At 53.5% G+C, this 22,097-nt stretch overlaps 8 protein-coding genes across 8 annotated transcripts; 5 read left to right on the forward strand and 3 right to left on the reverse strand.

Moving 5' to 3' along the window:
- Nucleotides 1-131: 131 nt before the first annotated feature.
- GGS23DRAFT_399648 (uncharacterized protein) lies at nt 132-1,039 on the reverse strand. The gene has a single exon (XM_051513569.1). The coding sequence runs from the start codon at nt 746-748 to the stop codon at nt 227-229; it is 522 nt and encodes a 173-aa protein (XP_051367383.1). The 5' UTR covers nt 749-1,039; the 3' UTR covers nt 132-226.
- Nucleotides 1,040-5,101: 4,062 nt separating this feature from the next.
- GGS23DRAFT_589122 (NAD(P)-binding protein) lies at nt 5,102-6,560 on the forward strand. Its single transcript, XM_051517595.1, has 2 exons — nt 5,102-5,918; nt 5,975-6,560. The coding sequence occupies exons 1-2, from the start codon at nt 5,305-5,307 to the stop codon at nt 6,378-6,380; spliced, it is 1,020 nt and encodes a 339-aa protein (XP_051367384.1). The 5' UTR covers nt 5,102-5,304; the 3' UTR covers nt 6,381-6,560.
- GGS23DRAFT_589124 (uncharacterized protein) lies at nt 6,561-8,525 on the forward strand. Its single transcript, XM_051517596.1, has one exon. The coding sequence runs from the start codon at nt 6,670-6,672 to the stop codon at nt 8,212-8,214; it is 1,545 nt and encodes a 514-aa protein (XP_051367385.1). The 5' UTR covers nt 6,561-6,669; the 3' UTR covers nt 8,215-8,525.
- A 238-nt stretch (nt 8,526-8,763) lies between these two features.
- Nucleotides 8,764-10,856, forward strand: GGS23DRAFT_589127 (general substrate transporter). The gene is made up of 2 exons (XM_051517597.1): nt 8,764-9,279; nt 9,396-10,856. Exons 1-2 carry the CDS (start codon nt 9,175-9,177, stop codon nt 10,842-10,844), a joined length of 1,554 nt encoding a protein of 517 aa, XP_051367386.1. The 5' UTR covers nt 8,764-9,174; the 3' UTR covers nt 10,845-10,856.
- Nucleotides 10,857-10,864: 8 nt separating this feature from the next.
- Nucleotides 10,865-12,158, reverse strand: GGS23DRAFT_589130 (Asp/Glu/hydantoin racemase). The gene is made up of 4 exons (XM_051517598.1): nt 12,091-12,158; nt 11,952-12,026; nt 11,726-11,860; nt 10,865-11,617 (listed from the first exon to the last, which is right to left on the reverse strand). Exons 3-4 carry the CDS (start codon nt 11,840-11,842, stop codon nt 10,952-10,954), a joined length of 783 nt encoding a protein of 260 aa, XP_051367387.1. The 5' UTR covers nt 11,843-11,860; nt 11,952-12,026; nt 12,091-12,158; the 3' UTR covers nt 10,865-10,951.
- A 448-nt stretch (nt 12,159-12,606) lies between these two features.
- GGS23DRAFT_589135 (actin family) lies at nt 12,607-14,388 on the forward strand. The gene is made up of 3 exons (XM_051517599.1): nt 12,607-12,883; nt 12,966-13,388; nt 13,470-14,388. Exons 1-3 carry the CDS (start codon nt 12,865-12,867, stop codon nt 14,198-14,200), a joined length of 1,173 nt encoding a protein of 390 aa, XP_051367388.1. The 5' UTR covers nt 12,607-12,864; the 3' UTR covers nt 14,201-14,388.
- Nucleotides 14,389-15,100: 712 nt separating this feature from the next.
- Nucleotides 15,101-17,610, forward strand: GGS23DRAFT_399954 (kinase-like domain-containing protein). Its single transcript, XM_051513571.1, has 2 exons — nt 15,101-15,463; nt 16,053-17,610. The coding sequence occupies exons 1-2, from the start codon at nt 15,367-15,369 to the stop codon at nt 17,357-17,359; spliced, it is 1,404 nt and encodes a 467-aa protein (XP_051367389.1). The 5' UTR covers nt 15,101-15,366; the 3' UTR covers nt 17,360-17,610.
- Nucleotides 17,611-18,667: 1,057 nt separating this feature from the next.
- GGS23DRAFT_400023 (ADP-ribosylation factor 6) lies at nt 18,668-19,941 on the reverse strand. The gene is made up of 3 exons (XM_051513572.1): nt 19,454-19,941; nt 19,190-19,336; nt 18,668-19,071 (listed from the first exon to the last, which is right to left on the reverse strand). Exons 1-3 carry the CDS (start codon nt 19,701-19,703, stop codon nt 18,908-18,910), a joined length of 561 nt encoding a protein of 186 aa, XP_051367390.1. The 5' UTR covers nt 19,704-19,941; the 3' UTR covers nt 18,668-18,907.
- Between the last annotated feature and the right edge of the window lie 2,156 nt (nt 19,942-22,097).

Raw genomic sequence — 22,097 nt, forward strand, 5'->3', positions numbered from 1 at the left:
CGCCATTCCAAGGGCAGAGCAAAAGCGGCTTAGCATGCCCACGGACAGTACCACCTGAGTCGCCGTAACGCCGTCAAATCAAATAGGTATCAAGTTCCGATGCCGCTCCCGACCTTCACCCATCAAAATGCCCAGTCCCCTTTTTCATCCAGCCGATTTTGTTCCCACCCTACGAACCGAACCGGGGGCAAATATTGCCCCTTGCATTCTCTTCCCCTCAGGCTGTTTAGTCGAGCGCTCCGTGACTCCGCCGCCTTCGCCCGTTCCGCAACTCTCTCTCCGTGTCCATTAGGCGTGTCTGTACCCAAGTCCGCATGACTTGGTCTCTTCGCACCGTCTCGCAGTTCAACAACTCCGTCAATGCCCGTTTGATGCCCTCGTTCACGTTAAAAAGCTTCTGTTCGCCCGCTTCCATCTCTTCGACCAGCGACTCGTCCAACACTGGCTCCAGCTGGGTCTGCGAGTATCGATGGCCCGAGGGCCTAACTGGCAACGATGATCTCCTATGGTTCCGTTGCAGGGACGGCGAAAGCTTCAGAGACGAGCTGCTGGAAGAGCGAGTGGGCGAAACCGAAGGAGACGTGACCGCGGTAGACGATGTGGTGTACGAAGTGCAAAGGTCGCTCATGTGCTGTCTAAGCTCTTCGTATTGGTTGTGTAGCAGGATGTATTTTTGCATCGCAAAGCCGATGTTATGGCCACCGGCCAAGGCGGGGCCCGTCCCCGTCACCTCATCCATCTGATGCATCTTGAAACTGTGCTATGAAGAAATGATATTGGGGTGTTTCTCACGGTAGCCCGCATTGAGCTAGCGATCTAGAGATGAGGGAGGACCGAAAGCCGCGCGCAGTCGGGCTTGCCAACCAATCAGCTTTGGCGGTAAGCGCAAACGGTGGTGTGGAAGCGAGCGAGCGGCGGATGGAGAAGATGGAAGAAGGTAGGTAGTACCTTAGGTAGGTAGCAGAAGTGAAGTCTGTCGATCTGACGATCGCAATTGCAGTTTCGTCGCCTTTTCCGGACAAGATAATCGTAAGTTATTTAGGTTGAGCGGGGGAAAGCGGTGATGGAATTTTTTGGATACAGCGCTGTCAATCCAAACAGGGTAAGAGATGGTTAAGCCGGTAAGGATATATCGAGCTTATAGACCAAGACACTGGATGTCGGACAACAGGTTCGTTTAGAAGCTATCCTAGGTCAAGCAAACAGGTGGAAGGACCGAGGGAGTTATACCGAAGCAGTTCACGGCGTGCGTCAACCCAAGATAGGCAGAGTACGAACTCAAAAGCTCCGTGTAGCTTGGCCTAGAGCGGAAGAGACGGCGACGGACGAAATGATGATGGGATGTGAACAAGACGTTAGTTGGCGCTGCTATGAATATAGCTGGCGAATTGGGCTTGCCGATCTGGTCACCGATTTGTATGAGGAAAGCAGTCAACCAAACGAGCCCGTCAGATGTGAAGACCTGCCCCTATTCCACACTGTGATAATGCGGTTATCCAGTTGTGGTGGCGGGACCCGAGCAAGGTGGTCGTGTCGCTGGTGGGTTTATGGAGACGTGGAGGCGAGACGTTGCTGACAAAAGAAGGTCGGGGTCGCGCGTAGGTATGTAGATTTTAGGCTCAGGGCCACTCGAGCCCAACAGGGAGATCGTGGGAAGGAGGAAGACGAGAAGGAGGCAAAGGGGGAATTTAGGTGATGGAACGGAGACGGGGAAACAGACACCACCTACATACGCAGCGTCAAGTGGTCAAGGTAGGGGGTAAGATAAAGCAACTTTGAGTAGATTGGAGCTGTCTAATTTGGCGATAATAATGAGATGAGCGGGGTGGGGAGGTAGAGCGGAGAGTAGCTGATGAAAATAGACTGGACCTAGCCGCGGACGCTTGGGTGTATGCGGGTTAGGTAGGTTCAAGGGTCGTTGCTTGATCTTATTGCAAATTGCAGGGCTCTGGCAACGTGCTGCTCCGGTAACTACCTACTGGAGCCAACAGAGTCGAGGCCGGACAGGGGGTTTTAGGTGATTTCCGAGGAAGACTTGACAACGACGCTGGTATTTTGATGCTTGATGATAAGATTACCGAGTTCAAGACGATGGTTAATACCAATGATTTGGATACTGCCAATGCCTCTTCTGGAATGTCGAGAAACGGGGAGGGTTCGTGTCATATTAGCGCCTCTGGGGTAGCCCGCGGAGAAGCCTTGAAAGATATACTCTACACCACACACGAAAGACGTGGTGCATGAGGCTACTTGCTGAAGACTAGCTACAAATCACTACACCAAGGCTAGCGCGAACAAGCACCAAACGGGTGATAGTGGCGCGTTTCGTGCGATAGCTACGGTTGGAGCGGAGGTCTTGCTCTATGAAGTGGCTAACCCAATCAGATACGGGAACTTCGGAGGGAGGCAGATATAGGTACTTAGGTATGTGTGATTGGGCGGGCGAGTGGATGGACGAATATGGTACGTAGCATCGATGGCCATATGAGTATATTGCCTACACAAAACAGCCAAGGTCAGGTTGTATGAGTATGACGAGGTTATCCGGGATGGTTGATAGCCTCGCGATAGGTCGAAACTTTTTCAGACCACCCTCCTCAAGACCCTAACTGTTGGTCAATGTATATACTACCAGATAGATACGTGCCTTGATACGGATTCCAGTAGCACCCCGGGAAGTACCAGGTAGGTAGGTGTCGGCTCATTCCTACTCATAGTGATTCCAACGTAAAGGGGGGCAGTGGGTGACGATGATGAGGAGCCAAAAGGAGTGACGTCGATTGAGAATCCAGAGGCAGGTACCTGTTTATGAATAGGTACCTAGCCTACGTACCTAGGGTACGCAAAAGGTAGGTACACACTAACCGTCCCGTCCTGGATACCCACCTAGGTAGATACCCAAGGTATACCTACCTTTAGGTTAATATACTCATATAGACACTTACCTAGGTAGGTACCTAGATAGGTAGGTTAGGTACTTAATTTGCCTCGCTCGGATTCCACCAGTTTCGTCTCTTTACCAACATATAACGGGGTGGACTACTACCTAATGTAACCGATCTCGTGTGCACGTTGACGAGCACTTATATTATATATATACACATTACCTATAATATCTTGGTTGCCACTAGTTGAAGCTCCTACCTACCTACATTTACCAATGCTAGACAGTTGGTACCTCCTGGTAGGTTGAGGTTAGGCGGGCAGTGGGAAGAAGAATCAAACCCTCCCTCAGCATCTACCTAATGTCAGGGTGGATAGAATTACCCCCCCTCCGGGTCCCATTCACCCCGTAGCTTCGAATGGTCCAATCCTCAGTTCGACTTCAGAAAGAAGGGTCCAGAACGATGCCACACTCCTACGCTAAACGGCGACGTGGTCTCGCCGGCACAGTCAAGGCTAGCCGAGCCGACCAGACATACCTAACCAACGTCCATGAGGATGCAGTCGGTAGCTATGCTATTCATCAAACCAAGTTGGGGATCGTCTGAGGGCCCGCAAAATCCTAATGTGCATGCATGCTACGCAGTAGATGACCTACCAGAACGGCCGATATGTTTTTTTTTTTTTTTTGCCCAAAGCGGTAGCAATGTTAGGTTGGGTGCCGGTTTCTTCCTTGGCCTAGACTATGTTAATATATGGGCGTGATATTTCGAGCATAGGCACGCACAAGGAATCGGTGCTTCCCCTCCCCCGTATAAAAAAGCCCATCCGGTGCCGAAAGAGCCGGTGTTACCCGGTTTGAGAAATGCCCAGCTGGACGCAAATCTCAGCTGGCAGCAGTACCACGACCCAATTTGAAGGCAGGCAGGCAGGCAGGCAGGCAAGTAGCATGTATACAGACACATCTCTCGGGATGGACAAGCGTTTGTTTGTATCCATCATGCCATCGGTAATTCAGGTTTCTACCATCCCTCTGATGATGGTAGATGTGGCCACTATTACCGAACGGTCATGCAAACGAAACAGACCTCATTCTTCGAGACCAAGTTTCAGCTCGGAATTGAGGCCCTACCCCATATCGTCTCGTTCCGCTACCTCGCACTGTTTACAGGGGTTCCTCGTGAAATTACTCTAGCCATATTCCCTCCTGCCCCGATCTCCGTCAGGGCCAACACTTCATCTCAATTGCTCGTCATTGCAAGTTCTGTCTTCGCACAGCGGACAAGAAGCTCCGCGAAGGCGATGTAGTGTTCGTGTGTGATCCGAAGACGAGACATAACATGCCCGTATCAGGGCCCATACCTTGCCGACGGTAGAATATTTTCCCCAATTCTCCTGGTAGCGGTGTGTCGACCCGTAGGTATCGATTGCATGCAACCTCTTGAGGTGAACGTCGTGAGCGGCAGCCTCCTTCTTCCTCTCCAGGTAGGTACGAGGACGGGATCGGCCTGCAAGTCATATTACGTTCTACGTACGTCACGCAATAGAATAGACAGCGGTCAAATTACGGGATCGATATTCGACCCACCGCTAGGCCAACTCATCTACGCAGCATGCTGTGAGAGAAACTGGTCACCCAACTTAACTCATCGTACAAACGGCATGCCATATTAAACGATTGTAGATGGTCAGGTATGGAAGTAGTGCGTTCGACAGTTTCCGTTATTCATCGCTCTTCGCGAGCGCACCAGGTCCCTAAAGGCATGTTCCGCGTCTAGGGTGCTATTAGTACGTGACATACATGACTGCGGATGCCTTCGTCAGAATATCTGCCATTGCCGGGAGCATTCCCTATCACCTGCCCGTTAAACCTGTTATCTACCCCGCCAATGGTAAGGCGCGTCGCGGGGTACATGGAGTTGGCCACCAGACGATTCAGACAATTCGCCACAGGCAGAAGAGGCAGCGCCCGTGACGTACGTACCTAGGTATAATAGACGGGTCGAGCATTATACAATGTCTGATAGCATCTAGCTCGCAGAGTGACTACTCGCAATACAACGACTGTTCGGTCGTGGCGTTTTCGACTGATGGTCCTTTCCATGATGAGCCTAACGGGATGAATACTAGCATAAACAGGTGGCGCGCCTCTCGTATGCATACGTATGTAGCAGACATGAAAAGAGAGAGGGGGGGGAGGGGGGCGAACTCCGGTCTCGCCAGCGCCGACAGCGCCGACAGTCGATGGCGCAAGAAACGTTTGTACTTTGTTTCAACAGGAGCTTCCCGGATAACTACCCCGCAGTAAGACATCTCGATCTACAACTTGGGTATTCTTTCCTGTTCATCGTAGAAACATGTGAAGGGCGTTAAGATCGTGATATTAAACACGCGACGTTCGGGATACTACATTGTTACGAGATGGCTACTACTAGTCACCTTCCGTCTAAAATTCTCATATTTGGGGCGACAGGAGCTATTGGCAAGTATATTACCGATGCCATCCTCTCAGCCGAGGCCCTTGCCACCCAACAAATATCCATATTCACATCAGCCGTTACGGTCTCGAACCCTGGCAAGCAGGCCCTGTTATCCTCGTGGGAGTCCCAGGGGCTGTCGGTTATCACGGGCAACCTTAACGACGCGGGGGATATCGAAAAGGCTTACGATGGTATCGACACGGTCATCTCATGCCTGGGGCGAGATGTACTGGCGAGTCAGATCGAATTGCTCACGCTTGCAGAGAAGAGCAAGGACGTGCAATGGTTCTTCCTTAGCGAATATGGCACGGACATTGAATACGACGAGTCGAGCAAAACCGAAAAGCCGCACCAGAACAAGCTCAGGGTCCGAGAATTCATCCGTGCCAATATACACAGAGTCGAATGCACCTACCTCGTGACCGGACCGTACATTGATATGTTCTTAACGCTGCTGCCTGGAAGCGAGGAGGCCGGCGGTTTCGACGTCGAGTCGAAGAGGGCCGTCGTTATAGAAAGCGGAGACGACAAGGTCGGATTCACGACTATGCTCGAGTAAGTCACCGCCGCATCCAGCAGCGTTCGATATCTCGAATATTAACGTCAAGGAGTGTTGGCAAGCTAGTGGTTGCGGCTCTTAGACACCCCTCGGCATCGAAAGGCAAGATCCTCAAGGTCCAATCATTTGTTACAACACCCAACGCCATCTTGCGAGAGTTCGAGAAGCAGACCGGGGTGAAGTGGAAGGTTGATCACACAACAAATCAGAGGCTCCGTGAGCTCGAGTTGGAAAACTGGGATACCGATAGCCCGACAGCAACGCGCATCACGTTGCGACGTATCTGGGCTGAGGGCGGAACGTTATACGAGAAGACAGATAATGAGATACTAGGCGTTGTGTCGAGCGATATGGAATCGCTAGCCGCTGTTGTAAAGCGAGCCGTGGAGGGTCGAGGATATCAGGGTAAACAACCTTCCCTGTATTACAAACAGGAGACGGGCACCCAAGGTACATAGAAGGCAACCAGAATCCAGCGGTTGTGGTCAGTTGTCGCTAGATGGTACCTAGGTACATCCGATGTCGATCCGGAACCGGTAAAACCACGGGGTTTCTCCCGATATAGGCACAGGGCGCTGATAAGGATAAGATACAGCGACAGCTTAACTGGGGCAAAAAAAATTACCCAAGGCCCAGCAGGCTCAATCAAGTAGGTTGTTCGTGCACACATCTTCCATGAGCGCAATTATCTATACTGCCTTCTTCCCTTCCCTCCCCGTGCGGTAGGCCGGAGGGCTTTGTTATACAATGGAGGACAATCCAGTGCCGACGCCGACGTCCCATTCCGACAACAAGGCCAAACTCCATAAGAAATCCAAGCGGCGTCGCGAAATAGACGTCACTGAGGGCGCCGAGCGAAGACACAAGAAACGGAAACGCAGCGAAGATGTGCCGCCTACTGGCAATGGAGCACCCGATGAGGCACAGGTCGAACCATCAGAAGCACCTACTATCCCCAAACTCGAAGTTGAGACAGAGGATCATGTAAGCAAAGCAGAGAAGAAGAGACGGAAAGCTAAGCAAGACCGGGTTGCGCAAACCATCGGCGCCGCAGATGACCTTGCCGAATCAAAGAAGAAGAGCAAGAAGAAGGAAAATAAGAAGAAAGAGAGAGACAAGGAGGGGGCCGGCGAGAATGGCCTTGGGAAACCGGACGCGGAGATAAACGCCGAGTTGTATACGGGGGAAGGCGAACAGCAGGGCGTCATACTGAACAGTGACACATTGAAGGACGCCAACAAACCAAAGAAACGCAGGAAGAAAGCTAGCAGTAGCCGGAAGATTGCCGGGTCGCCTGGCCAGGAGGCACCGGCTCCGGATTCCGAGCCTATGGGCATTCGTTCCTCGCCGGCTAAGGGTTCCGGTCTCGGAGGGCTCGGGCAGAAACCCGACGGTGATATCTACCCGTTCTTCGCTCAGACTGTTTCTCAATACCTCCCCTTATTTCCGTCCGGCCTCATCGAGCTAGTAGAAGGCTTCGCCGACCAGCACTTACGACCTCTTCTCAATCGTTATGTACCGGAATTTCACGGTGTTCTCTTAGCATACCGGAACCCTCGGGTCGGAGAGGCGCCAGCCAGAGCATCGCTAACCCCCGAAAGCGCGATGGAAGACGTCGTACTGTTGGAATCCATCAACGAATACGCTGTAGGGTTCGGGTGGTTGACTGCCGACGTAGAATTATTCCGTCCGGCGCGAGGCGCGTGGATGGAGGGCATAGTGAACCTACAGGGAGAAGGTCACATCGGGGTTGTTTGCTGGGATATGTTCAACGCCTCGATCGAAGCCGGAAGGCTCCCCCATGGTTGGCGCTGGATCGACCTCCTGTCGGAAAGCAGAGGCGAGAGCAATAGGAAGGGTGCCGGGCAAACCGGGGGGCGGGCGGACGAAGAGACTGGAGAACAAACCCTTGAACCCTTGGAAGCCCCCGACGACGATACAGCTCAGATACTCACTACGGGTTACTGGTTGGACGAGACTGGGACCAGAATCCGCGGGGGGGCAAAGCTATACTTTCGGATCAAGCATTACGAGATCGGAATAAGCGGCGACTATGGATACCTAAGCATCGAGGGCACAATGCTGAGTGAGGAAGATGAGAAGGCCAAGTCTGTGGAGGAGATGGAGGTGCTGAGAAGACGCAGGTTAAAGAATGGAGGCCTTCTACGAAAAGAGCTAAAACGCTTGCCTGAGTCTAGTGTGACTAAGCTCGGTGCGGACGAAATCGAAGACAGCGAGGCTCGGCATGCCCCGGTACGGGTGCCGAGTCGTCCCAGAAGCAACGCGGAGTAGGTGGATCCCCCCGCTTCTTTATGTAGTCTGTACATGTCCACCTACCATCAGCGGATAATCACCGGGTATGGTGGACGCTGGCGTTATCGCGCCTTCGCCTCAGCATTGAAACATTAAAATGATTACTACTACTGGCCCGGCTGTCGCGACATTTGCCAAGGCCACGCCGGCGTGATTGGTGTGCGCTTCATATCCAATTGGTGAACATGTACTTCGTGGCCAGGCCGACGTTGAATCAGGGTCGCTGGTAACAACACATCTAAATTTATGTGACCTGCGCTTCTGGTAGCGTGCGCTGATGTACCTGCCTAATTACCAACGCGCATGTCGTTGTGATGGGTCGGAGGCTCGGGAACTATGGGGAAACGTCCACGGTGTTACCTGCCTACCCCCAACACCTAGGTACCTACCTCCCTAGGTAGGTACCTAGGTAGGCTAAGATAACGCTATCGGCTGACTGACAGCTGTTCCTCTTTTTCGTCCACTTTGCAGGGAGGTTAGGTAGGTACCTAATTGGCACCTTAACTGTACCTCTAAGTTATGGATTTAGGTAGTTAGAGGTACCTGGCGGTTAAGCTCTGATAAGTGGCACCTTAGGCAGGTAGTACCTGTAGCTACCAAGTGATCTTCAATGGTGTAGGTATATGGTACTACCTGCATGCACCGACCTGAGGCCCCTAGGTTGGCAGGTGGGTCGGTTACCTTGGGTACCTGTGGAGGCTCAGAGCTCACCCGCAGTTGTCGTCGGCTTCTCGTATTCCTACGTCGCGTTCTTCGTGCGTTTAGGGCCCTACACCTCTAGCTCTCTTCCTGCCCTTCTCTCTCTCACTCCCTCTCGCGTCTCTTAATAGTCATATCTGTACAGGCAATTTTCCGTCTTTCCCTCAAAAATTTAATCGGCCTTCGTCTACCTGCCCGCCTCTTCCATCTCCTCCCAGCCATCCGACACACCATTTAGAGATGCCGTCCCATGGGCTACGGCAGTGTATCGGCGATGTCTCGCCGTATCTTATCCTTTTGGTCATCATCAGCACTCTAGGACCGTTGCAGTTCGGGCTTCATCTTGTGAGTCTATACGTTTCCTAGCAACGCCTTTCCCGCCCCTTATTTTACACATACACGGAATCCGAGTATGTGTCCTGGCGCTGATCTGATGGCCGCCTGACCCTCTACACCTCTAGGCCGAGCTCAACGCGCCACAAGATGTCATCAGCTGTCGAGTTAAGCCGGCCGTCTCCTCCAGACTGTCCTCAGTCCTATCTTTCGTATCTTCCCAGGACAAGGTCGCTGCTTCTACGTTGCCCGACTGCATACCGATGGACGATGCCCAATTCGCCGCCGTATCGAGCATGTTCACCCTTGGCGGGTTGGTCGGGGCGTTGGGGAGCGGTCCCTTATCTTCGGCGAAAGGCCGCCTACCGGTTATGCGGTTGACCAGCTTGTTCTACGCAACAGGCTCCGTGATAGAGACCCTTGGTGCTTCCGTCGTCATGATGGCCATCGGACGAGTTATCTCCGGCGTCGGCGCTGGCGCCGCGACTGTTATCGTGCCTATCTATATCAGCGAGGTGGCCCCGCCTCGGGAGCGCGGGACCTTCGGAGCCATGACCCAAGTCAGCATCAACGTCGGTATCTTGGTCACGCAGACCATGGGCTACTTCCTCAGCTATGGTTCAGCATGGAGATGGATACTAAGCTCCGGCATTATCATCGCTGCATCTCAGGGACTCGGCCTCCTCCTAGTGCCAGAGAGCCCGGCTTGGTTAGCGGCGAATGAGAGCGTTGCGAAGGCGAAACAAACCCTGCAAAGGATCCGCGGCCGTAGCTACGACGTCGAAGAAGAGGCTGCCGTGTGGGACTCCGGGTTGGCACCGGAGGAAGAGGGCCTTCTCGATGATCCCTCTACCCGGCCGGTGGGAACGAACCCGAGGAGGGATTCGGCTGCTAGTAAGGCTAGTGGGAAGAATAGTTCCCACCTCGGCTTCTTGCAGGTCATCAAGGACCCCTTGTATCGTCCCGGACTAATAGCCGCTATTGGTGTTATGTGCGCACAGCAGCTGTGCGGCATCAACTCCATCATCATGTATTCGGTGTCTCTCCTAAGAGACCTCTTGCCGATCAACTCGGCATTGTTGACGATCGTGATATCAGCTATCAATCTCGTCACCACTGCCGCCTGCTCGCCGCTCCCAGACAAACTCGGGAGGAAAACCTGCCTTCTACTTTCCATATTCGGCCAGGGCGCGAGCGCCCTCGTATTGGCGGTGTCCATATTGTTCGAGACCAAAGTTATCTCCGCTCTGACGGTGTTGTTCTTTGTCGCCTTCTTCGCCGTCGGACTCGGACCGGTCCCTTTCATCCTGGCATCCGAGTTGGTCGGACAGGAAGCCGTCGGAGCTACCCAATCGGCCTGTCTGGGTGCAAATTACGTCGCTACATTCTTGGTGGCACAGTTTTTCCCGATCATCAACGTTGCTCTAAACAAGCGATTCGGGGGTGCCGGTTGGGTGTACTTCATCTTTGCCGCCCTGGCAGTCCTGAGTGGGCTTTTTGTCCAATCGCGCGTGCCCGAGACGAAAGGGAAAAGGGATGCGGATGAGGTTTGGGGTCGAACACGCCGGATTGACTAGAAGGGGGGGGGGGGGGGGGGGAGAGGGGGGGAGACTAGGATAACTGCGAATGAATGAAGTCACGTCTTGTGGATATACGTGCGAGGTGGTATGCATTGGATCTGGCCTTACCGGCTGCGCAGTAGCCGCTGCTGCTTAATCGCGTTCTCAAGCTGCATGATGCCCGCTCTGACACCATCAACGATGTACAATTGGTTATATGCAAAATGCTGCCCTCGGACCTCGCTCGCAGCGCCCCTGATGATGTCTTCTAGCCCGGCCATCCCCGCACATCCCATCACGATACACGTCACATCACTCCGAGAAAGAAGCCGCCGGGTCGCCTGTCTCAACTTGTCTTCGACAACGGCATGGTCGACGCCGTCGTGAAAATCCGAGGCGTTGAGGCCCGTAGACTCAACCCCGGCAAATTTGGTGTTGGCTTCAGACGTGACACTTATGCCGAGGAAACGCTGGACGCCGGCAGTTAGGTGCTCTTCCCAGAAGGCTCCTGTGGTGACAATGCCCCACTTGCACCCTGGGGAGATCAGGGAGAGGGCAGCGACCACGCCGGCCTCGAAGACGCCGGTAACGACGGTGCTGCCGAGCGACAATGATGACTGTAGGGCACTGACGAGGGGGTGCACGCTGAAGCAGGCGACTAGGATACCGTCGTAGTTGTCGCTGTCGGTGAAGTGGCTAGAAACCGCGGTGAAGCTGGCCCGGATGCCCTCGTCATCGTTGATACTAAGGGGGGCGTTGGGAGGCGCCGTGTATGCGAAGACCTCGACGGACTGTGTCATGTTGTTTTATAGTCAGAACTAGTTGGCCACGGCCGGTATCGGCGTAAGGGTTCTTATCTCGGGGTGTTGCGGGTCGGGTTGGGATTAGGGATAACCCACATATGGGAGGTCTACTTCGTCGATGACCTTTTTTATACCGTTCGTCATCGCCTGCGAGGAATTAGGGTTGATAACCAGAATCCTGGTTGCCCTTCCCCGGACTCTCTCCGTCGTCATGGCTGCTGCTGCGGTCTCCTTTTTTTCCTCCTTGGGTTAACTATATCTTCGGCTTTTTTGGGGGGGGGCTTCATCTGCTAGAGGCGATGAGATAGGGTTACCAGCTCACCCTGTGGCCCAAGTTTAGAGTTGCAAGTGAGAAGTTTAAACCAGAAGGTAGTACCAAGGCAGTTTTATATAGCGGCTATAGGTGAGGTCCCTAGACGATTAATGATCCTATCCGAAGGGTAATGATAAGGACACAACACCTTAGCTAATTGCAGAGTTTCCGATGACTCCGTGTACCCACGCCTACAAAGTAAAGCCTGCGCGAGCAGTTGTTTAAAATTACCTACTCATATGCTTCCTTAGCACCCTTTTCCTTAGCCTTCGGGGACGTAACCCACGTTTTTTCCCTCATAACAGAGAAACGCAGAGTGTAGCGAAGTGCCCTGACGTATCTCCTATGTAGCAATAAGTAGGTACAGTACCTGTACCTACCTAGGTGCGCAACCTCCTGACCTTAGGCATCGAGGCTATGTAGGTACCACCTATGTAAGCTAACTCACATACAGATAGCAGCCTCCAGGTTCAGGTGCCTATTGCTTGATGTGGTACCTACCTGTAGGTGTAGGATACCTGCCTAGGTGCGGCTAGGAGGTACCTAAGATTGGTAGGCAGGTACCTCTTAACTCAAGCCACCCGCCCCTTGTATCCGGTAATACCAGAACCAGAATACACCGCGTCAGCAATTGGTGGGGTCTTCAGCCACGTCCACCACAACGTCAAGGCCGCTCCAGCCCCGAATCCAGCCCCAAGTCCAGCGTCACCCTTTTATTGAGTTTCAACAACCCGAAGGCCCGGCGCTGAACGCTCCTTGTTCTAGACTGACAACCGCCCTGACTTCCAGGAACCACCAACCCCGCCGTCCGGGCTGCGAGTTAGCTGCAAGTAGTCGTTCTCACGGCAGTCTACACAAGCAGACCTCAAATCTTCATCGATATTCCGCCTCGTCCCCCACCGCTGCAGGGGTTCCTGGAACTATGGCTACCCCCCCCATTGGTGAGTAAACACTTCGGCTGCATGGTCTGTTCTGGCCTGTCACGGTGTCTCGAGTCACCTCGTGTCTAACGTGTCAAGGTAGTCCTCGACGGAGGCACCGGCTTCTTGAAAGTCGGCTACGCTGCGCAAAATTTCCCCGAATTCCAGTATCCCTCCATCGTCGGCCGACCAATCCTGCGAACGGAAGAGAAAGGCAACGAGAGCGACGTGGTGCTCAAGGATATCATGTGCGGTGACGAGGCCGCGGCAGCGCGGACTATGCTCCAGATATCATACCCGATGGAGAACGGCATCGTCAAGAAATGGGATGACATGCAACACCTATGGGATTACACTTTCTTCGAGAAGATGAAGATCGACCCGAGAGGACGCAAGATCCTACTCACCGAGCCGCCCATGAACCCCCTCAAGAACAGAGAGCAGATGTGCGAGGTCATGTTCGAGCGTTACGGTTTCGGTGGTGTCTACGTAGCTATCCAGGCTGTGCTGGCCCTGTACGCGCAAGGTATATACACACGCCTACACACGAACATGCCGGCTTCTCGAGGCGACTTTGGTACCTAGGGTCTTGTCTAACGTAAGCTAGGTCTGAGCTCTGGCGTCGTCGTCGATTCCGGTGATGGAGTCACGCATATCGTCCCCGTTTACGAGTCTGTTGTGCTCAACCATCTCACTCGACGACTCGATGTTGCTGGTCGAGACGTGACCCGCAACCTCATCTCCCTACTGCTACGGAGAGGCTACGCCCTCAACCGAACGGCCGATTTCGAAACCGTGCGACAGATCAAGGAGAAGCTCTGCTACGTTTCATACGACCTGGAACTGGATAAGCGCCTTAGCGAAGATACCACGGTACTTGTGGAGAGCTATACCCTGCCGGATGGCCGAGTGATCCGGGTGGGCAGCGAGCGGTTCGAAGCGCCCGAGTGCCTCTTCCAGCCTCATCTCGTCGACTGCGAGCAGCCGGGCATCGGCGAATTCCTTTTCAACACCATCCAGTCCGCTGATGTCGACGTTCGCGCCTCTCTCTTCAAGGCGATTGTCCTTTCTGGCGGTAGCAGCATGTATCCGGGACTACCGTCGCGGTTGGAGAAGGAACTGAAGCAGCTGTGGCTCACGCGCGTCCTTGGCGGCAACCCCGAAAGGCTCAACAAGTTCAAGGTCAGGATAGAGGATCCCCCCCGCCGCCGACACATGGTGTTCCTCGGCGGTGCTGTGCTTGCCAACATCATGGCGGATAAGGAGAATATGTGGATTTCCCAGCAAGAATGGGCGGAACAAGGAACGAGAATCCTGGAGAAATTGGGACCACGATGAGAGTGTGGATAGTTACGCGACAGCTATACGGCCGGCGAGTTGATGTAGAGAGGGGGAATATAGCCTGCCTAGAATTCCACGACGAATGTAGTCTCCGTGAAAGTCTTGAGCGGGAGATGACAAGCAACGAAGAAACCAAGGCGTCTACGAATATATATCATATAGCAACACATCATTTAGCCTTGCCACGATAGGGATGCCCGCGTAATTGTAATATGAGCCTCCCACAAACGCGTACATATATCGGGGGTGGATCGCGGCCACCATCAAACTGTAGGTACCTTAGTGAGTAGGAGGTACCTAGGTATCTACCTATATTAGGAACTTAACCTTAACGAGCCTAGGGGTGGGTTAGGTATGTACCTCCTGCCTACCCGAAGGACCTCTGGTTCGGTACCTCCTCCCGCTCTAGGAGGTACCCAAGTACATATCGGCGCGAAGTACCTACCTAAGGTACCTATCTAGGTAGCCTACCTCTATGGTAATTCGGGGGTGACTGCGCCATATACTGGCCGCGTAAGCCACACTTGGTGGACACCTCACTCCTGCTTACCAGACGTCCTTCTATGTAGACACGGAATCAAGCTCTGTCCTTTGTATCGACCGTCGACGTCTCCCGCCTCAGCCGTGTGACGACGAGGCAAATTATCGGCAGCTCAACCAGTCCGATGTCTTTCGCACCTTTTTGTCCCTTCTAATCCCGCGTTTGATTGGGTATATGTCGCATTCCCGGGTCGAGCGGTCGCTTGGATGCTGATGTTAGAGACTGGGCATTGAGATCGCCACCTGACGAGTCTCGTGCATTGCCATTCCCATTTTCGGTCCCAGTCCCCTCCGTCTCGGTCCTAGTCTCGGTCCTAGTCCTTCAGTCTCTCGCTCGTAACATACCAAAACAATACACGGGCCGGGAGCTATTCGAGGGGGGGCAAGCGAAGAGAGAATAGCCGTCACACGTCGTGCCATATCCGCCATATCCAGTCCGATCAGATCCATATCCGAGACGTGTTCCCCTCTTTCTACTTTAGAGCCTTGGCCAATACGCGATCTGGCCTAACGACACACGATACTCCTCTCGCTCCTAGTGTCGTGCGCACGGGAAAAAGATCCCCACGGCTAAGAGACCTGTCTCATCTCGCCCGACGCTCCCGGGCATAACAACACCAACGATGAGTCTCACTAATCCTCCATCTGGGGCTTCAGGCCCAGCGTCCGGCTCTACGAGGAACCTAAATCTGAAGAGGAGTGTCCAGGCCGCGTTCGAAGGTAGGCATATGGCCGTCGTTTTATTACTAGTATGCTACTTGGCGTTAGTAGCTCGCCACACAATCCTATTTCCCTACCGTTTCCTTACTCGACATCATCTTTTTTATCTACATAAATTTCTCGATCTAAGTCTGTCTCCGGATCATCGTGATTGGTGGGCTTTAATCTCACTCATTCCCGCCACTGGCTAAGTCCTTGTCTTGGAGAAGTTGCCGGCATTCGCGGCTGTATGGTTGTGATTTTTGGATTTGCCGTTGCAATTTCACTATTGTCCTTCCCTTCCTCCTGCCTCATCACCCCCCACCCCCCTTCCGTCACCCCTGAGAGAGAGAGGGACTATACAGTATGGTGTTTGGTAATGGCCTGAACACTACTCGCCGGTACCCTTCCATGGGGCCTCCGGAAGGGAGCGGAAAGAGCCTCAACTCCGCCGGCACGGGCAGCTACCTCGCCGGGTCTCGAGAGTCTCGTCCGAGACAGCCGTTTGCCTCCCTACACCGTAGTCAATGCACTACCCCTGAATATGGTTTCCCCCCTGGTATGATGCAGCGCTCGCTAGGTGATTGCACGACTAACCTATACCCACCAGATCCTAATGATGGAAGCGGAAATGTGGGTTATCAGTCTAAAGTTGGGGTCGTCGCCAAATACAAGGTTGTTGGATTCATCAGCAGTGGTACCTACGGCAGGGTATACAAAGCTCTTGGCCGGCAAGGCCAACCCGGGGAATTCGCGATCAAGAAGTTCAAGCCCGATAAGGAAGGGGAACAGGTCCAGTACTCGGGCATATCCCAATCTGCCGTGCGGGAGATGGCGCTCTGCTCCGAGCTCAAACATGACAATGTCATCAGGCTTATCGAGATCATCCTCGAGGATAAATGTATCTTTATGGTCTTTGAGTACGCCGAGCACGACCTGTTGCAGATCATCCATCACCACACCCAGCAACCGCGGCACAGTATCCCGCCCTCGACCGTCAAGAGCATCATGTTCCAGCTACTAAACGGGTGCCAGTACCTGCACAGCAACTGGGTTCTCCACCGAGATCTTAAACCCGCCAACATCATGGTTACGTCGAGCGGGCAGGTCAAGATCGGCGACCTTGGCCTGGCCCGACTCTTCTACAAACCGTTGCACTCTCTATGGAGCGGCGACAAGGTCGTCGTTACGATATGGTATCGGGCGCCGGAGCTACTCCTAGGGAGCCGGCACTACACTCCGGCGATCGACATGTGGGCCGTGGGGTGCATCTTCGCGGAGTTGCTGTCGCTGCGGCCTATATTTAAAGGCGAGGAAGCTAAGATGGACAAGAAAACAGTCCCGTTCCAGCGCAACCAGATGCAGAAGATCGTCGAGATCATGGGCATGCCGACGAAGGAGCGCTGGCCGTACTTGACGAGCATGCCCGAGTATACCAATCTTAACTTATTGAATGCGCCCGGCCAGCACCCCGGTCACGGTCACCACCACCACCACCATAAGTCCTCGTCGGCGGCCGCGACGAGCCATCTCGAGAAGTGGTATTACACCACCATCGATCCACGCTCCTCGTCGTCTCCTGCTTCTAACGCTAGCCTCGCGGCTCTTGGACCTGAGGGGTATAAGCTACTCGCGGGGCTGCTCGAGTACGATCCAGAACGGCGGCTAACGGCCGCCCAAGCCCTGCACCATCCTTTCTTCCAGGCCTCGTCGCCTTCGTCTAGCGGCGGGGGCGGTGGTAGCGCCGGTGTGGGCGTGAGCGCCAGTTGCTTTGAGGGGCTCAAGGTGGCGTACCCACAACGCCGGGTCAGCCAGGACGACAACGACATTCGGACTGCGAGCCTGCCGGGTACCAAGCGGTCCGGGCTGCCGGACGACAGCATAGTGCGACCTGTTAAGAGGGTTAAAGAGGCTTGAGCGAGCGGGGATAAGAGTGGTGGGTGGGCATGCGCAACCCAAGATCAGCCGTAGAGAGAATGGGGTCCAGAATGACGGCTAGAAGTACAATGGTATTGTTTCTCTACTACGGCAAGTAGCGGAAAGAAGGAGGGGGGATATCAGTATCCGAATGGGGGTTGGAAGAGTACACGGTATGGGCGTTGCACAGGCGCGGACGGTGAGCGTATGCATATTCGTCACTTCATTTTCAGGTGCTAGGGGCTAAGGAGGGCGTTTCGTTGTCTTTTCTTTCCCCCTTTTGAGTTCCTCAGCGGCCGGGTGACCGTTCCGTACAAGCGCTCCGCAACAGCGTCATCGTCACCGTTATCATTATTATCATCCGGCTGGGGAATGGCGTTAGTACCAACACGGGGCATTTCTAGGCGTTCTCGTTTCGAAGGGTAGTTTGGTCAACAGTTCGTCGAATACATATATCCCTTTTAGATAGCTTAGAGAAGGAGGCGGGAATATATAACTAGCATGGTCGAACGCCGTCTTTTCGGTCTACGCGCCTTCTACGATCATGTCGCGTCAGTCTGTGTTGTGACGGAGGGCAATCTAGGTGTTGAGACTCTTGGCTGGCTAACGGGCAGAATTCCCGTTCAACCCTTCAACTCTCCTTCCTCCCCTCTCTAAAGCGAAGCTAAAACGTGTCGGCCAAGCGGCCTCGTCAAGCCGGCGAGGCTAACATTAAAAAATTAGGTAGGTATCTATCTTAACCACACCAACAAAAGCACGCCACCCACCCCCCCCAGCCAGTTCGTTCGAGGCAGCGTTCTTAATCCTCTCCTGTTATTCCTCGCCTTCCCCTCCTATCACCCCGCTTCTATTTGTCGTTGTTATTTTTTTTTTTTGGTTCCCGTGGGCTCTTACGCTAGTTTCCCTAGCGAACCGTACTCCCCATTCCCTCCAATACCGCGCGCGCTCTGTGATCATGTCATGAATAGAGCAAACTATGGGTCGATCTTCAACGAAATTCGTGGCCAGGAGACAAGAGGCAGGAGATGAGAGGCCAAGATATCGGAAAGTTGCATGGCCTGGACACATGGGTATTAAGTGGCACGTCCACCTCGTTCTTGACTTCCGGCCATCAGCCACCCACGAACGACGTACCTCCTCCGTTTATCTCCCTTCTCACACCAACCTAGACGGGGCGTTTGCGGGGGGAGCAACGTAAAGCTGTCCTAGGAAACTTCTAGCTCTATCGTATTGGTACCTACGTCGCCTTTCAGACGGCCGGGGTCGGACGCGGATAATTCAGAGCTTATTGCAACAGATATCGGACTTTTATTGAGTGCCGCGCTAGACGAACGCCTGAAACCGAAGCACGGGTGCCTCATCGAATAGAGCAAAGCCATGCGACGAGATGTGATGCGTCCAATCAGGCAGCTGAGCAGACAGGAAGGTAACGGAACGGAATTCGAGCGGTATTCGTGCCTCGGAGGGGGTAGTATAATTCTGATGGATGGAGAGAGGATGACAAAACTCGTGGGGGACGGGGTATCAACGGAATCGCAAATTGAACCTCTACTTCTTAGCCGGCGCGGGAGGCGCCTTAACGTTGTTTGATAGCCACGCCAGACCCTCGAGTAGACCCTCGCCAGTCGTCGCGCAACTCGGCACGACATACCAGATCTTATCCTTTAGCTTGGACAGCTGCAGCGCCTCGGTTACCTCTTGGGGTTTCATGGCTGTATACGCAATGGCAGGTTAGCAAGGCTACGAGTTGCTTCAGCGTAGGCGCGGTTGCGGCTAGGAGCAGCCGGACCGGTTAGGTAGACACGGGGGTAGGTGATGTCAGATGCATACCGTCTTGGATATCTTGCTTGTTGGCGAACACAAGAAGAAGGCTGTCCTTCATCTCCCTGTCGTTGATAATGCGATGCAGCTCTTGACGCGCCTCGTCCATGCGCGCACGGTCCGACGAATCGATGACGAAGATGAGACCTTGGGTTCCTGTATGCGTATTGCCCGTTAGCATTCGCGTTCGGAACATCATGCTGCGCATGGTCGAAAGGGGTGCATGCGCGCGTATGTTTTCCTGATGGCTGTTTGTTCTGATAGGCTACTCACCGCTGAAGTAATGTCTCCATAAGGGACGGATCTTGTCCTGGCCGCCGACATCCCAGACGTTGAACTTAACGTTCTTGTATGTAACGGTTTCGACGTTGAATCCGACGGTAGGGATCGTGGTGACGTCCTGGCCGAGCTTGAGCTTGTAGAGGATAGTCGTCTTGCCGGCGGCATCGAGGCCCAACATCAGCAGTCGCATCTCCTTAGACCCGAAGATCTTGCCCATCATCTTTGAGAGTTGACCCCCCATTTTGACCTAGGGCGTAGCTTTTTTCTTCTTCTCTTTATTTTGAAGTCGATAGGAACGAAGGAAAGGGTGCGGAAAGCGTCGTTTCCTGTTGTTCTGTCTGGTAAGGACGAGGCCACATAAGATCTTGGGAGCTGAGGACGAGGGCAAATGCGCTGTCGTCGAACAAGGTGTTTAAGGTTGAGTCTGGGGGGGGCAGAGGAGAAGGGGAGGGAGGAGACAGGGAGAAAGACAGGGAGAGGGGAGAGGTAGGCGGGCCGGTCAGGTGATTTGTACGTCCAAAGGTGTCTCCGAGTTATCAAGTGCGCCGGCGGCCCACGGCCTAATTGCAACGCTGTCTACCTCTTAAACGTCTTCGCACCGGGTAGAGCAGTTTGAAAGTAGTAGTGGTCGTAGCGGCCGCGGTCGTCGTTGGAGGGAGGGTTCGTGATAGAAGGAGGAGGGAGGCAAGGAATGGAGGTTGCCGAGCGAGTCGCGAGCGGGAGAAGAAGGCAAGGACGCCGCTATATCCAGCGCACTCCCGTCCTCCTATTGGTATGGTGTATCGCGCCTATGCGGTGCGCGGAGGGAAACTTGAGGTAGATTACGTACCTGAGGAATTGAACCCGGTGGACACAACCAGCCGCGGTCCAAAAAAAGGGGGGGAGGGGGGGGTGGGAAGAGTAGATAGAAGGACACACACACACACACACACAAAGAGAGGGTGGGATGGAGGGGAGAGGGAGGTGAGAGACGTCTAGACGATGTGAGGAAGGGAGAGAGAAATTAGGGGCAACGAACACTCTGGAAGAAAATGAATGGTGGACTGGCGAGCAAGTATAGGCGGATAATACCACCAACTATAATCGAGTAGGAGGAGATTGAAGAGAGCAAGACAGAAATAACAATAACAACGAAATTGGAACAAAAAAAAGAGATATAGGAGTCTTGTCTGTCGGTTTCCCGATTGGAAGGTCAATGAAACATTAAAGCCAGCCTGGTCCCGTCCTAGAGGGAAATCCCAGTCTCTTATCACTGAATGTTTCAATAGGGGCTGGCACATGTCCTCCCATGGACATTGTGGACGCCATGTACCTATGTAGGTACCTACCTCTCTTACCTGGTAGGGGGTACCTGAAGGTACCTACCGGTATGCCTTGAGGCACCTAATGCAGGCAGGCAGGTGGGTAGGGGTACCTACACCAGGTAGGATGTGGGTATATCACAAACGCCATGTACCTACATCATGTACCTATTAGCCTCCGCTCCGGGCTGTCTACCGTGCTAGAGAGTCCACATCGGGCCCAATCGAGTTAGAGGAGCTATTTCCCCTGACCAGGGACAGGGAAACGCAGTATCTGTCCGGGCACCCTATCCCCTAGCCTAGCCTTGACTTTACACAGCTACCTGTAAGTACCTAGGTAGGTACGTAGGTAAGTAAGCAGAGGTACCTGCCCAGCCTCTAGCTCCGGGACGAAGTGCGTAGGGTACATAGGGTTACATTACATCAGGGTAGGATGTACGCAGAGGGCGCGTGTTATAATAGGACGTCTCGCTCTATATGTGTGTCGGTACCTGGATGCCTATCTTAAGTGGGAGGTAAGTAGGTAGGTAGGTAGGTATCTAACCTACCTGTACTTACCTAGACCTATAGTCAATTTGGAACAGGAATGCCATAACCCCCCCCGCCATGAACCTGCCGAAGCACCAAACCCACCCAAGGGAAACACCCAAGGAAAACATCCAAGGTAGTTTTTTTTATACACCTTTATTCGGTTACCGACCTAGAGCCCATATCTTTAGCACATCAAGCCCGCTAATAGCGAAAAGAAACCATAAAAACCCCCCTCCACCATTACCTAGGTGTCATCTTCTCTAGAAATACCTGAGGCCGCCAAGTACCTCTTAGGTACGCCTTCAGGCCTGCCCAGAGGAGGGACCTAATGTACCCAGTACCTACATGTCGTAAAGAGTACCTACCTATTCAAATGTTTTCGTTGAAGAACAGCCCCCCCTAACCCCTTGCCGCTATACCTACCCAGGTACCTAGGTATGTTACGAATGTTTTCGCCTCAGGTACCTAACCTTAGCACATGCAAATGGGCTCCCAGAGGCATCTACCGGAGCAGTGTTGGACGACGACGACGACGACGATGGCTGCTGGACGCACAGGGAACCCACCTCCGTCCGCCACACCGCAATTCACTGGAGAAGCGTTGTCGAAAATTTATCAACGTGAACCTCAATTCTACGCATACCCGGCGCAGAATATAACCAATGCTTCCAAGTCGCCTATCTACTTGTCTTCCGAGGCCCGCACCAGTTATACAAGCTTTCCCATTTCTATAGCATGCCTAAACCCATCTATGACCGCAGGCGAGACACCGGTAATATATAGCTGTCAGCAGTCGCCTTGCC

This window comes from Durotheca rogersii (assembly GCF_024521655.1).
Source record: "Durotheca rogersii strain YMJ 92031201 chromosome Unknown GGS23scaffold_48, whole genome shotgun sequence".
In the NCBI taxonomy this organism is placed as follows: domain Eukaryota; kingdom Fungi; phylum Ascomycota; class Sordariomycetes; order Xylariales; family Xylariaceae; genus Durotheca; species Durotheca rogersii.